The following is a 14,466-nucleotide window of genomic DNA, read 5'->3' as shown; positions in this document are numbered from 1 at the left end:
CACCACACCTGCCTAATTTTTGTATTTTCAGTAGAGATGGGGTTTCACCATGTTGGCTAGACTGGTCTCGAATTCCTGACCTCAGGTGATCCCCCTGCCTCGGCCTCCCAAAGTTGCTGGGATTATAGGCGTGAGCCACTGTGCCCTGCTACCACATATTAGAATTCATTCTAATATTCTCCCTTTTCATACTTGTAAATCTCTTCTCCAGCACTGAGCAGTACAGAGAAGTTCATTTCAGAATTTCCAACCCATGTCACTGTAAAAACAAAGAGTAAGGCTTCTAGGTAGAGTTCAGTACTGGATGCAGCTCTTCTGTCTTTAGCCCGAGTATATATGATGTAAGTGTTATGTTCAAAGTTATCTGGAGTCCTTCTCTTCCTCCCCCACCCTTTAATGTGGTTACTTTATTCATCTGAAATCCAAGTAGGTTCACTTGTTTCAGTTTACATTCCATTTAGGGCTCCTGCCACCCTAATCTTTGTTGACTTTTTCTTGTTTTAAGTATGTAGAACATTAACATGTTCCTGAAGGTCAACACTCTGCAAAATGGGGCACTCAGAAAAGCGTCCCAACTCTCCCTGTCCCCATTGCCCCCGACTGCAACCCCCATTATTATGTGACTCGTTGCATCAATTTCTGCCTTTTCTTTCCTCTGCTTACTTTTGCAAAAAATAGACAGATCTACAAACATTTTCTTTTTTTCTTTTTTGAGATGAAGTCTCGTTCTGTAGCCCAGGCTGGAGTGTAGTGGTTTGATCTTGGCTCACTGCAACCTCCACCTCCCAGATTCAAGCGATTCTCTTGCCTCTGCCTCCTGAGTAGCTGGGATTACGGGCATCCACCACCATGCCCGGCTAATTTTTGTATTTTTAGTAGAGATGGGGTTTTGCCATGTTGTCCAGGCTTGTCTCGAACTCCTGACCTCAGGTGATCTGCCTGCCTCTGCCTCCCAAAATTCTGGCATTACAGGTGTGAGCCACCACGCCCAGCCCAAACATTTTCTTATTTCTTCTTTCTTACACAAAATGTGGCATGCTGTAGATTCTTGTTGTACTTTACTTTGTTTCCACATGGCGACAAAACCCAGAAATCATCGTCTATCAGTGCATAATCAGCTTCCTCATTCCTTTCCACAGTGGCAGAACATTCCTGTAAATGGACATTTAGGGTATTTCCAAAATTTTGCAATTACAAACAGTGGTGCAACGAATAACCGTGTGCATCTGTATTTTGCATTGTTGGGGAACACGTCATTCTTTTTAGAAAAGCCAGTTTTTGTTTTCAAACCCTTAAGATCAAGTTTCAAATTCAGCGACAGGCATCGTGGTGTGGCAGGAACCACACAATAGGTCTGGGATGCTAGCGGGGCTCAGGTCCCTTCCATCTGAGGTGCTGGCTGTGTGACTTTGAGGAAATTGTTTAACTTTTCTGGTCTCAGTTGTCTCCTATGTAAAATAAAGGTCATAACCCCTACTTTGCTGCTGTAATTTTTTTTTTTTTTTTTTGAGATGGAGTCTTGCTCTGTTGCCCAGGCTGAAGTGCAGTGGCGCAATCCTGGCTCACTGTAACCTCCGCCTTCTGGGTTCAAGCGATTTGATTCTCCTGCCTCAGCCTCCCCAGTAGCTGGGACTGCAGGCATGTGCCACCACACCCGGCTAATTTTTGTATTTTAAGTAGAAACGGGGTTTCACCATGTTGACCAGGCTGGTCTGGGACTCCTGACCTCAGGTGATCTGCCCGCCTTGGCCTCCCAAAGTGCTGAGATTACAGGTGTGAGCCACTGTGCTTGGCCTGCTGCTGTGAAAATCAAATAGTGTTGGTCTGCCCAGCTAGCCTCACTCAGTCTGCACTCAAGAGGGAAAATACCATTTCGAGACTGGTATAGAGATGGACCATAAAGTGATTTATTTTTCCATTTGCTTTTAAGAAAAAGGGGATGAGAGTATAATGTAGAGTAATGGCTGTATATTATGGTTGTGGAGAGAGAAAATATAATAATATGCTACTTTAGCACAAAAATATCCCCTGATTTCTTATTCTGAAATCCATGAACATGTGTACACGAATGTTTTAATTAAATGAAAACCCTATTTTGTGGGGCTATTTATTGAAGAGACCTTGTAAAACTATTTGTATAAGACCAGGTCTCCATGTTGGTTAACATTAACTTGGTTGGGCCACAAAGAAGAAAATAAATGTGACAGGTTGCTCTTGATGTTTCAGGAAATTTAGAAACATGGCTGTAACTGTAATACCAAAGCATTTCAGGTTTGTAACCAAGGCAACTCTTCTTTCTCTGCTTTCAAGCTTTCCTGTTGATTATCTATTGTAATGCCAATAATTGCAGCTGAGAGGAGTCTCTGTTTGTTGTGAGAGACAATTAGCACTTGAAATAAAATAACAGATTTAAATAAATTGGGGGACTCGACAGTGTGACCTGATCTCTTAGGAGCAAGCAACAGCTTTGGAATATAACTGATTCCTATGTTTGCAGCAGCCTCCAGAGTGAGCGAGTCATCATCCAACATTATTTGAGGTCTTATTGGTGATTACTCTAGTTGTTATGGTTGAAAACCATTTGCTTCTTCTTAGATTTATATTGGAAAATAGTTTAATAAATCCAAACCTGCAAGAAGGTGATACTGAATTTTCGATTGATAGGCTTATTCAAACAACTTGTCTATACATGTAATGCTTCATTAAAAAATATTTCCTTCAATTATTGCCATAATTACTCTTCACTGTTCTATAAACTGTATTTTAGATTGCTATTTATTTTAATTCAGATGTGAATGCAAAGCGAGCAACTCCTAATCTACATATCTTTACCTCGCCTGCAATTTTTGCTTTCAAAATGAAAGTCATCCTTCGTGTTATGACCATTGCTGAAATCATTGCATAGCGCAGACTCTCACAATCACTGTTAATTAACCTGTGGACCCATGACTCTTAAGAAAACTTTTTCCTAAGTCTCAATAAATCTTTAGTGTTCCAAGGAAAAAAAAAAAAAAGAAAATCAAATAGTGTGCAGGAATGTCTCCGGTGGGGTGCCTGTCATATCAGAGAGCTCAGTGCATGTTAATAATGATCACTTCAGGCCAGGTGCAGTGGCGCATGATTGTAATCGCAGCACTTTAGGAGGCTGAGGCAGGAGGATCACTTCAGCCCAGAAATTTAAGGTTAAAGTGAATTATGATTGTCCACTGCACTCCAGCCTGGGTGACAGAGCAAGACCCCGTCTCTAAAATAAATAAGCAATTGTTCCTTTGTAGCCATCAAATTCACCCTATAATTTTTCAATTGGCTAAAACCTTTTTAATCCGCATATCTGGCTTTTCCTCCTTGTCTTGTATCACATATTCTTATCTTCCCCTTCATTCTATACAATGACACCAGAAATAAACTGCACAGAGAGCTGCCATAATAAAGGGAAGAAACTCACCAGCATCTATTCCTACAGCACAGTGATGTATCGAGTACACAGTGCTGAGTTCTGGGGACACAGCAAGGACCAAACAAAACTCACATTCTAGTCAGGGAACCAACAATGGAAAGATGAGTGATGATGTGATGTGTTTGGCGATGAGGAAACAAAGCCACGGGAGGAGCGGGAAGTGACGGTGTGTTGCCTGAGATAAGCTGGTTGGGGAAGCTGTTCTGAGCAGGTGGCATTTCAACAAGACCTGCACAAAGCAAAGGAGTGAGCTGGCAGACTGATGGCTGGGAACGGCATTCTTGGCAGAGGGAACAGCCTGTGCAGAGGCTCTGAGGAGGAGCAGGCTTAGTGTGTGGGTGGCACAACAGCGAGAAAATTAGCATAGCTTGGTGTGGGATCAGAGGAGTGTAGGGGAAGAGATTGGGTCAGACCTCAGAGGGAGATGGGAGCCACGGTGAGTTTTACGCAGAGGAGTGACTTGAAGTTCCTTAGGTTTTCACAGGAGCCCTTTAGCAGCTTCAAGGTAAAAGGATGTAGTTTTGACATCCACGCATCATGCACACAAGACACTGAGGTCCCCTGGGGAAGGAAGCTGCCCCAAAACTCACCTGGTTGCTCTCAAGGAACCCACTGGGCCCTTCCAAAACCCAGTCTATCAGAATTTCTCCCACCAAATCTCCCCACGTTCCCCACCACATGAGTGGTGCGTGCCAGCGCCTCCTCTCCCGAGGGACAGGGAGGTAGAGTGGACCTTTGTGATTCATGGACTCCATATTTGCAAATTCGCCTCCTCACTGAAATGGACTCCTAACGCCAGGATCAATGCTAACAGGCTTTTGTGGTCATTCAAGGACATGCGCAGAGCAGCAAAATACTTGAGTCACCCCAAGTGCACGCTCCCCGCTGAAGTCCCAGATCTGCCTTCTGGTTTCAGCTCTTGTACTGCAAACAGGTGTCTTTTTATGGTCCATTTAATGCCACTTTTTTTTTTTTCATTTTTGTGCTTTTTGTTGGCATTGCACTGTTTAAAATGGCCCCCAAGCATAGCGCTAAAGTGCCGTCTCGTGTTCCTAAGCACAAGAAGTCTGCGATGTGCCTTACACAGTGAATATGTGTGTTAGATAAGTTTCATTCAGGCATGAATTATAGTGCTGTTGGCTGTGTGTTCAATGTTAATAAAACAACAATCTATATTTAATAAGATGTCTTTAGCCGGCACAGTGGCTCACGCCTGTAATCCTAGCACTTTGGGAGGCTGAGGCAGGCGGATCACCTGAGGTCAGGAGTTTGAGACCAGCCTGGCCAACATGGTGAAACCCCGTCTGTACTAAAACTACAAAAATTAGCAAGGCATGGCGGTGGGCACCTATAATCCCAGCTACCTGGGACGCTGAGGCAGGAGAATGGCTTGAACCTGGGAGGCAGAGTTTGCAGTGAACCGAGATCATGCCACTGCACTGCAGCCTGGGTGATAGAGTGAGACTCTGTCTCAAAATAATAATAATAGTAATAATAATATAATAATGTCTTTAAAAAGGAACACACGTAAGACAAGTTTATTGTTATTAATTTTAGAGACAGGGTTACGCTCTTTCACCCAGGCTGGAGTACAGTGACATGATCATAGCTCACTGCAACCTCGAACTCCTGGGCTCAAGAGCTCTCCCGCCTTGGTCTCCCAGTGTTCTGGGACTGTGTGTGAGCCACCACGCCTGGCCAAGTTTATGTATTATGGTTGACGAATGTTGTGATGAGAGATTTGTAGGAATCTAGCCTTATATTTCCCCTAGCAACAATGTTTCCGTATTTGCTAATTTGGTGTTCGCAGAGATCTCATAGGATATAATTACTACAAATCATGAGATTCAACTCTGCTTGCGGCTGAAAACTGGTACCAGGTCTCCCCACCCTCTCTTCTTGCCCCCGCCCCCACCAGGAGGAACAAAGCTCAGGAAAGCCATGCTTTTAGCTGTTATCCCATCCTCCTGGGTGGGTTAGGCAAGAGTTTGGCAAATCAGATGGGACCCCAAAGGCCCTCCCAAGAGCCGTGCAGAGGCCCCCATTCCTGACAGTGCCTGTGCACCTGTGTCCATACTGAAAAGGCTGAGGTGTGGGTGGGAGGCAGCCAGGCGAAGGAGTGGAGCTAACAGGCCTCACAGCAACATGGCGGGGCGTGGGATGGGGGGCCCAGCCGTGAGTCATCAGAGTGGTTGTTTGCTGGCCAGGCCAGCTTGACCAGAGAGGCAGGGGATTGTGTGTGAGCTCTGCTCATCAGGGGAGATATACTATCTGAGAACCATGGTTCTGGGGACATCTGAGTTGGTGAGGGCCACGTGTGGGATTCTGTCCAAGCTCCCTGCTTTGCAGATGGGGGACCCAAGTCCCCAAAGAAGTGAAGTGCTCAGATCTCTGGCTTGACCACTCCAAGAAAGAGAATGAAGAGGTCTTATGTGGGTCACTTGCTCCAGGCTGATTGCTCAGTCTCAGTTATAGGGAAGCATACATTATCAGAAAATGAGGACAAATTTCCCTAATCTGGAAATGCCCCAGAAGCCAGCTCAATGTTTCCAAACAGAGACAGCTATTAGCAATCAGCAAAGGTCCTATAAATAGTTATTTTGTTAGAAAGAAAAAGATAGTTCATTTTCACAGCACCCTCAGCCTTCCTGTGGGCTGTCACATCGTGAATTATGGACTCAAATAACACGGGGGACAGTGCCGAGCTGGCGCGTGTCAGAGGCGTCTGGTGAATTATCATGTTTGTGTTCTCCTGGGGGATCTCCAGCTAGAAATGCAAATCTTGGGCAATTAATATCAATATGCACCATTTAAACCCATTGCCTCTGATTAGATAAGCAGCCAGTAATGGCCTCATTTTTAAACAAACAAGTTTTGCTGGAGCCCCGATGAATGAATTTGCCAATTCATTGTCTAGGCCCGCTGGTTGCAGGCAGAATTCATTTGTTCTTGAGGCAAACTGCTTACCACATGTTTGTAGTGTGAAAAATTCCCGGTAAAAAGGTAGGGCTCTCTTTGATGGAAAAATCTACCCTTATCTAGAGAAACAGGGGGGTACATACCATTAGATATGGGTGGCAATTCTGCTTCTGCCACTTCCTGGTAACCTTGGGCACATCACTCCCCCTGTTCTGAGTCTCAATTTCCCCAACTGTCAGAGGCACAGTAATCTCAGCCCTTCCCATATCACAGGAGTATTTGTCAGTGTCCAGGAAGATAATGATGTAATGTCACTTTGTAATAATTAATATCTGGGGCACTGGGGTCAGAAGTGTGGGTTTGAATTCTAGCTTTGCTGCTTCTTAGCTGTGTGGCCTTGGGAAAGTTACTCACCCCTTCTGAACTTCTATACCCTCATTTGGAAATGAGGATGAATAATAAGACCTACTTATGGGGATTGTTGTGAGACTTAAATGAGAGAGTATGTATTAGCATAACAGTATTACCACAAATTTAGCCGTTTAAAATCACACACATTCGCGATCTCAGTTTCTGTGGGTCAGAAGTCTGGACATGGCTTAGCTAGGTCCTCTGCAAGATTGTCATCAAGGTGTCTTCCAAGCAGGCTCTCATCTCAAGTCTGGATGGGGGAAGGACCCACTTCCAGGATCACATGGCTGTTGGTGTAATTCAGTTCCTTGGGGTTGTAGGACTGGGGCTCCAGTTCCCACTAGCAATTGGCCAGTGGCTGGCCTCAGGTGCTTGCCATGTGGACCTTCTCCAACACAGCTGGCTGCTCCCTACATCAAAGTCATCAAGGGAGGCCAGGCACTGTGGCTCATGCCTGTAATCTCAACACTTTGCGAGGCCATGGCAGGAGGATCGCTTGAGTCCAGGAGTTCAAGACCAGTGTGAGCAACACAGGGAGACCCTGTCTCTATTACTTAAAATAAAAATCAAATAATAAATAAATAAAGTCAGCAAAGGAGAGTCCCCTTGCAAGACAGAGCTCTATCACAATCCTGTGTGACATATTCCACCAGTGATAGCCCTTGTTGTATTCTATTGGTTAAAAGCGAGACACATACCCCACTCATCCTCAAGGGGAGGGGACCACACAGAGGCGTGAACACCAGGAAGGGTGTAATAGGGGCCATTGAAGGGTGCCTGTAAAGGATGGAGCAGAGAGCCTGGCACATATAGACATTCAATACATGCTGATAATTGTGATGGTAACGATGGGGAGGTGACAGTGAAGCAGAAGGAGAAGGAAAGAGCTTTGGTTCCTTTTCCACCTGGGCATCTTATTCCCAATTCCCTATGTGAAAGTGTCCTTCAGGATTTCCTAACTCTTCTGCTGGTTAAAAAAAAAGAAAGAGGCCAGGCATGGTGGCTCACACCTATAATTGCAACACTTTGGGAGGCCAAGGCAGGTGGATCGCTTGAGCCCAGGAGTTTGAGACCAGCCTGAGCAACATGGCAAAACCCTGTCTCTACAAAAAAATAAAAAATTGTGGTTGTGGTGGTGCATATCTGTAGTTCCAGCTACTCGGGTGGGAGGATTGCTTGAGCCATGGAGGTCAAGGCAGCAGTAAGCCATGATCACGCCACTGCACTCCTGCCTAGGTGACAGAGCCAGACCCTGAGAGAGAGAGAGAGAAGAGAGAGAGAGAGAGAGAGAGAGAGAGGGGCGGGGGGAGGGGGAAGAAGAGAGGAGAGGAGAGAAGACAGAAGAGAGAGGAGAGAGGCGAGAGAGAGAGACAGAAAGGAAAGAAAGATAATTTCCTAGCTGTGTGACCTCAGACAAGTTATTCTTGAACCTCTCTGAGGGTCATTTTCCTCATCTCTAAGGTACAACAGACAGTAAGACCCACTTCATTACAGTTGTTCTGATTCTTCAGTGAGATGCAGTGCATAAAGTACTAAACATGACACCTGGCTCTCTACAATCACCAGCCAAAATCACCACCACCACACCGCTCCAGCTTAAAGGAGGCTACACAAGCGAGCCTTTCTTTTCCCCCAGCGTGCGTCTGTGATGTAAGTGGATGCTGCTTTCTTCCAGGCGTATGCTGAGAAGCAACGACAAGCCCAAGGAGAAGAGCGTGCTGATCCTTCCGCCCCGGGTGGGCACCCCGAAGCTCTTCAGTGCTGCCCTCGCTATGACAGGAAAGATGGGCGACAAGGGGGCAAAAGGCGGCAAACTTGCTCACCTCCGGGCCCGGCTCAAAGAACTGGCCGCGCTGGAGGCGGCTGCAAAGCAGCAAGAGTTGCTGGAACAGGTAATGTGGTTGGGAACCCAGCCACCATATCCATTTTGGATATGTGCCAGGGAGAAGGCCGAGGAGTCTCCAAGAGTGGGCCACACATTTAGTTTTAGGGTCTTCCCCATCCTTTTTCTATCAGTCAGGACTCATTTGGTTACCAGTGACAGAGTGCAAGCTCAAATCAGCTTGAGAAAAAGGGGAATTAGGGGTCAAGTAATGGAAAAGTTCAGGAAAGCCTGGATCCAAAAGCCTGAATGAGGCCAACAGGACAAGTTTTCCCATTGTATCATCTCCGCTTTATTCAGCGATGGTTTTATCTCCAGGCAGGTTCTCAAGAGTCCTAGGATGACATCCTCCTGGCATAACAACTCCAACAGAAAGAAAGCACCTCTTTCCCAGGGATTCTAGCAAAAGTTCCAGGACTCACTGTCATTGGACAGAATTGGGTCATATGCCAATTCTTGAGCCATTCGGTGTGACCGGGGCACTGTGGTGTTCTAAAGAGGCCTGGGTCGCATACCCACCCCTGGACTGAGAGTAGGCTGGGAGCAGGATCTCTCAAAGACAGTCTTGATACTGTTGCAGAGATTAGAGGAGAGGGTGTGAGAAGCCAATGTCCCTCCCCAGAAGACAGTGTGTTCTCATATTTAATACTGTATCTGTGGCAATTTAAGATATTTGGGTCAGGCATGGTAGCTCACACTTGTAATCTCAGTACTTTGAGAGGCCAAGGCAGAGGATCTCTTCAGGCCTGGAATTCAAGACCAGCCTGGACAACAACTTGTCTCTACAAATTTTTTCTTTTTTGTTTCTAATTAGCCAGGCTTAGTGGCACATGCCTGTGGTCCTAGCTACTTGGGAGGCTGAGTTGGGAGCATCACTTGAGCCCAGGAAGTCAAGACTGCAGTTAGCTATGACTGCACCATTGCACTCCAGCCTGGGTGACAGAGTGAGACCCTGTCTCAAAAAATGAGAAATAAAAATTTGAAAGTAAAATCCTCTCACACAGGCACAGTGCCGAATGTTCCCACCTCCATAAATCTATGGGGGACATTAAAATTAGTTCTGGGAATTTTTTCTGTGACCAAAGCCAAGAATACCAAGTAGAACAATTATACTAATTATGTCTGTTCATGGCTGTCCCTTAGGAAGGCTGCTGGGGAACTGGAGAGGGACTGGGGTTAGGCAGACTGGGGTTAACAGTCTACACAGCAGAGTTCAAAGGAGCCCAGTGAACTCAGTCTCAATCCAGCCTGGTGTCAGAGTCCAGGAGACCCATCCAGAGGTTGTTTGACAGTAGAAGTCTGGTGAGTGACATCAAAGCCATTTGGGGTACCAAGACATTCTCCAGATACAGCCACCAGTGGCCCCAGACTGAGGAAAGATGTGATCACAAACTGTCAAGGTCAAGGTGGAGCTGGCAAATGGGGGTCTTCAGCGCTGGCTGCTGTGAGGGCTGACTAGACAGGAACTCTAAGGGTGCCCTCAGCACACTGAGAGCTTCAGCTGGGGCGGGCTTGTGGCTCCTAAGTGGTAGCTCTTCAACAAGGCAGCTTTAAGATGGGAATTAAACTTGCATGAGTGTTACATTAAAAGGCACTTCCCTTCCAAATCAGAACAACCAGGGCAGAATGGCAGAGTGCAGGGAGCTTTTAATTAGACATTCAGAGACACAAGTCCAAATCCAAGCTCTGTCACCCACTAGCTCCATGACCCAAGAAGCCCCTCAAGCTTTCCGAGACTTGGATTACTGAGGGTTGCCTCATGAGGTCATAAAGATCAAGCAGGATACCTTGGAGGCCTTTTAGAAAAGCATGTTGAACACAGCAAAGCACTTTTCTAACTTCCCATGATGCTGCTGGTTCCAGCCAGAGTGCCACACTTCAGGAAGTCCCACAGTGCTCACCATCTGAGCATCGTGCCCTGGAAATGCGTTGTCAAGAGTTTAGGGTGGGCTGGGCGCAGGTGGCTCACCCCTGTAATCCTAGCACTTTGGGAAGCCGAGGCGGGCAGATCAGTTGAGGTCAGGAGTTCAAGACCAGCCTGGCCAACATGGTAAAACTCAGTCTCTACTAAAGATACAAAAACTTAGCCAGGCATGGTGGCATGCACCTGTAATCCCAGCTACTCAGGAGGCTGAGGCAGGAGAATCGCTTGAACAAAGGCAGAGGTTGCACTGAACTGAGATCACACCACTGCGCTCCATCCTGGGTGGCAGAGCAAGACTTGGTCTCAGAAGAAAGAAAAAAAGAAAGAAAAGAAAAGAAAGAAGGAAGGAAGGAAAAAAGAAAGAGAGAGAGAGGGAAGGAGGGAGAGAGGAAGGAAGGAAGAAAGAAAAGGAAAGGAAAGGAAAGGAAAGGAAAGGAATAGAGTTTAGGGTAACAGGGAAGGGTGGGACAGGGGCACCAAAACATACAGAAATACTAAGATAGAAAGGGAAGCATATTCCAAGAGGGGCCTTGGGTTCTCGGAGCATTTTGGCTGCCCCCTCTCCATTTTCTTCTTTCAATATCCTACGACTTGAGCAAATGGTGCAGGTCTCTCGGCACAAGCATGTTGACTGCTCTCACTTGAAACTCACAAGCACTACTTCACACGGGTCTTGGGCAGCTGAGGACCATTCTGGCCTCCTCTGGGGGCTGCTCCCTCTCCAGTTTCCTTCCTTGCAGAGATGGGATCAGGCAGAGTGGGAGGGGCCACAGGTATCCACAAAGGCTTGGTTTAATTACCCAGTCCTCTACTGATGCGAAGACCATGGCCATCGCTTGTGGGAGGCAGCACAGGCTGGAGGCTGGAGGTATCCATCAAGTCTCCACATACAGGGTCAGTGCAGCCCAATACCAGGGGTACCTAGTCCTAGGCTATCCCTGAAGATCTCAACCTTTGAGACCTTGCAGAAAGGGGGCCCAGCCCCAACAGCCTCTCCCTTCATCACTTTTTACCCTGTTTGCTTGGAGTTTTTTTCATCCACTCCAGAAGTGCCCATCCCTGGTAACAGATGGTTCAGCCTTTGCAGAGGCCTTGTGGGACTCCCTCAGAGTCACTGCCTGGCTTGCTTCAGCAGCTCGGGGGAGGGGCCCTGGTCTTGAAAAAACAGCCTCATCCCAGCTTCCAGCCCCACAGCCTAGATCTAAGATATCCCAAGACTTTCCATGAAATCCATCCCGGACTTCTAATCTGTACACTTCCCCATAATGTACTTTGTTTCTCCTAAATAACCCCAATGCGGCTCCACCCCACCCATTAGATTTCACCCGCTGTGTGTTCTGCTGTCCTCTTCGCGGGCCCAAAAAGGCTGGAACAGGGAGGTGTCCAAGACCCTTCCAAGACCCCTCCAAGAGTCTGTGCCTCACGAGCCATCCTTTCTGGATTCCAGGCCAAGAGCTCGCAAGACGCCAAGGGAGAGGAAGGCTCGGCCGCCCCAGACCAGCCCACGCCCCCAAAGGAGGCCACCCTCGACCCACCCGCGCCCCAGACGCCCCCCGAACCCCTGGGGTCTCCACCACGCTCTCCACCGCCTGCCTCCCTTGGGAGGCCTGAGGGAGAGGAGGAGGGGGCGGCCCAGCCCGAGGAGCACTCGCTGAGAATCCGCATGAGCCCAGGCCCGGAGCCCGGCGAGCAGATCCTGTCGGTGGAGATGCCGGAGGAAAAGGAGGAGAAGGTGGAGTAAGGTGTGGTGAGGCGGCTCCCACACGCAGTTCCAGCAGGTGTGCCCCCAGTGCCCGCTGCGCCCCTGCGCGCCAGCTTCCCCCACAGCCCAAGAGGAGATGCTTTTCCGCAGTCGTGGCCTCAGTAGCTGCAGCTCTAACCACCCCGCCAGCACGCCAGCCCCGACTCAGCTCCTCCCGGGCTGGGCCTGAGCTCAACACATTTCATCAAGTGTTCCAGTCCCTGAGCTCTCACTATCAGTTGAGAGCCCTGCCTTTTCCTGACTGTTCCTTTTTTTAAGAACAAAATGATGTTCCACTTTTAAAGTTCATGGGTGGGGGATAGAATGAGGCTCCAATATATGGGAAGCTTTGTTGAAAAAGTAAAGGGTTATTGAATGTGTGGGGTTTCCCCTCAGGAATTTGTCTAACACATTTCAAGGATAGAAAATACTTCACGGCCGGGCATGGTGGCTCATGCCTATAATCCCAGTGCTTTGGGAAGTCGAAGGAGGAGGATCACTGGAGGCCAAGAGTTGGAGAGCAGACTGGGCAGCATAGCGAGACCCCATCTCAAACAAAAACAAAACAAAAAAACAATAGCCAGGTGTAGTGGTGTGCACCTGTAGTCCCAGCTACTGGAGAGGTTGAGGCAGGAGGATGGCTTGAGCCCAGGAGTTTCTGACTGTGGTGAGCTGGACACAGTGAGACCCTGTCTCAAAGAACTAAAAGATAGGCACAGTGGTTCACATCTGCAATCCCAGAACTTTGGGAAGCTGAGATGGGAGGATTGTTTGAGACCAGGAGTTCAAGATCAGCCTGGGCAACATGTTGAGACCCCATCTCTACAAAACAGCAGCAGAAACAAAAGCAAACAACAACAATGTACACAAACAAAGAGACAAAGATAGGAGGGCAGCCGAGCTTCAGCTGAGAAGTGCCCGGTTCTGAGCTGAGCTTGGGACACTGTTTTCCTTTGCGGGCAATCACACTAGGGGGCTGGATGCCCATCAGGGTAGTTAGTGCTTATCTTCCTCAGACTCTATTCAATTCCAGTGCAATGCCATTATCTCAGAACAGATAGAAGGGAAATGGATTTACTGGCCAGGGACTGCTAGCGTTTCTGCCTCTGCCAGGAGGGACAGCCCGGTAGGAGCATCCTCTGCCTGTCATCCTGAGAAACCCCATTCGCCAGCAGGGATCAGTCCATTACTCACTTTTGACACTCTCGCTGTAGAGATGGTGGCAGCAACTTCAATTAATCCTAGAAAATGAAATCTCCCAGCTGATGACAGCACTTACATTCCCTAAAGCTTTCCAGAGCGTGTCATGTTGCTTTTATGATTCAGACAAAAAAAAAAAGAAAAAAAAAAAAAAGAAAAAAAAGGGTCATTCAGGGAATGAATATTTATTGAGAGGATTTTATTTGCATACTGAATGGCTCTTGGGGGAGTGAGTGATTAAAAACAAAATCTAGCATTCTAGTATTAGGCCATTTGTTTCCACCTGCAACAGTGAACATAAAGGACCTGGAATTCCAATAGGTCCTGCCCATTTTATATAAAATTACAGGAAAATATGAGCTGCACAGAGGCCTTTAAGGTTTGCAAATGTCTACATGTATTTGTCCATCCACTAAAAACAACATTCATTTCCATTGCAGAAAATTGAAAGAATGTGGGAGTCCCCAGGCTGGTCTTAGCATTTCCAAATCCCAGAGTCACAAACAGATTTGTCTAGTTGATGGCTTGTCACGTGATCCGGGTAATCATCACATTGAATATAGTGATTGACCTTATTATTTTATCTTTTTTTTTTTTAAAAAAAAAGCTTTTAAAATGTATTTTAATAGCCAATAACATATTTACACGGGTACAAAATGATATCCAATAAAAATTCTTCATCCTGCCCTGGTACCCAGCTTCCTTGGTTCCCTCTCTGGCAGCAACCACTGTTCACAGTTTCTCCTGTATCATTTCAGAGTTATTTTATGCTTATACAAGGAAATATGTAACTGCTTCTTCCCTTCCTTTTTAATTTTAACAGATGTGGTAACACATATTAGAGCCACTGTTATTTTTCACTTAATTTACTTTGGAGATGGTTCCCTATCCTTAAAGAGCATGCTTGTTTTTTTTGGTGACAGCAATCTAGT

General features: G+C 46.9%; 1 protein-coding gene across 3 annotated transcripts in view; it reads left to right on the top strand.

Moving 5' to 3' along the window:
* Window positions 1-14,129, top strand: part of CNGB1 (cyclic nucleotide gated channel subunit beta 1) — an 85,995-nt gene extending 71,866 nt beyond the window's left edge. For 2 of the 3 annotated variants that reach the window (XM_033218607.1, XM_033218605.1), the window contains exons 32-33: window positions 8,463-8,679; window positions 12,041-14,129. In XM_033218607.1, the coding sequence (XP_033074498.1) occupies window positions 8,463-8,679; window positions 12,041-12,334 (511 nt within the window). In that variant the 3' untranslated portion in view covers window positions 12,335-14,129. The remainder of the gene's footprint in view (window positions 1-8,462; window positions 8,680-12,040) is intronic. The other variant, XM_033218606.1, reaches the window with a different exon arrangement.
* Window positions 14,130-14,466: the final 337 nt, after the last annotated feature.

This window comes from Trachypithecus francoisi, unplaced genomic scaffold (assembly GCF_009764315.1).
Source record: "Trachypithecus francoisi isolate TF-2019V2 unplaced genomic scaffold, Tfra_2.0 Lachesis_group10, whole genome shotgun sequence".
Classification (NCBI taxonomy): Eukaryota; Metazoa; Chordata; class Mammalia; order Primates; family Cercopithecidae; genus Trachypithecus; species Trachypithecus francoisi.
The sequence above is the reverse complement of the archived record's forward strand: the minus strand, read 5'-3'. Positions and strand labels throughout refer to the sequence as shown.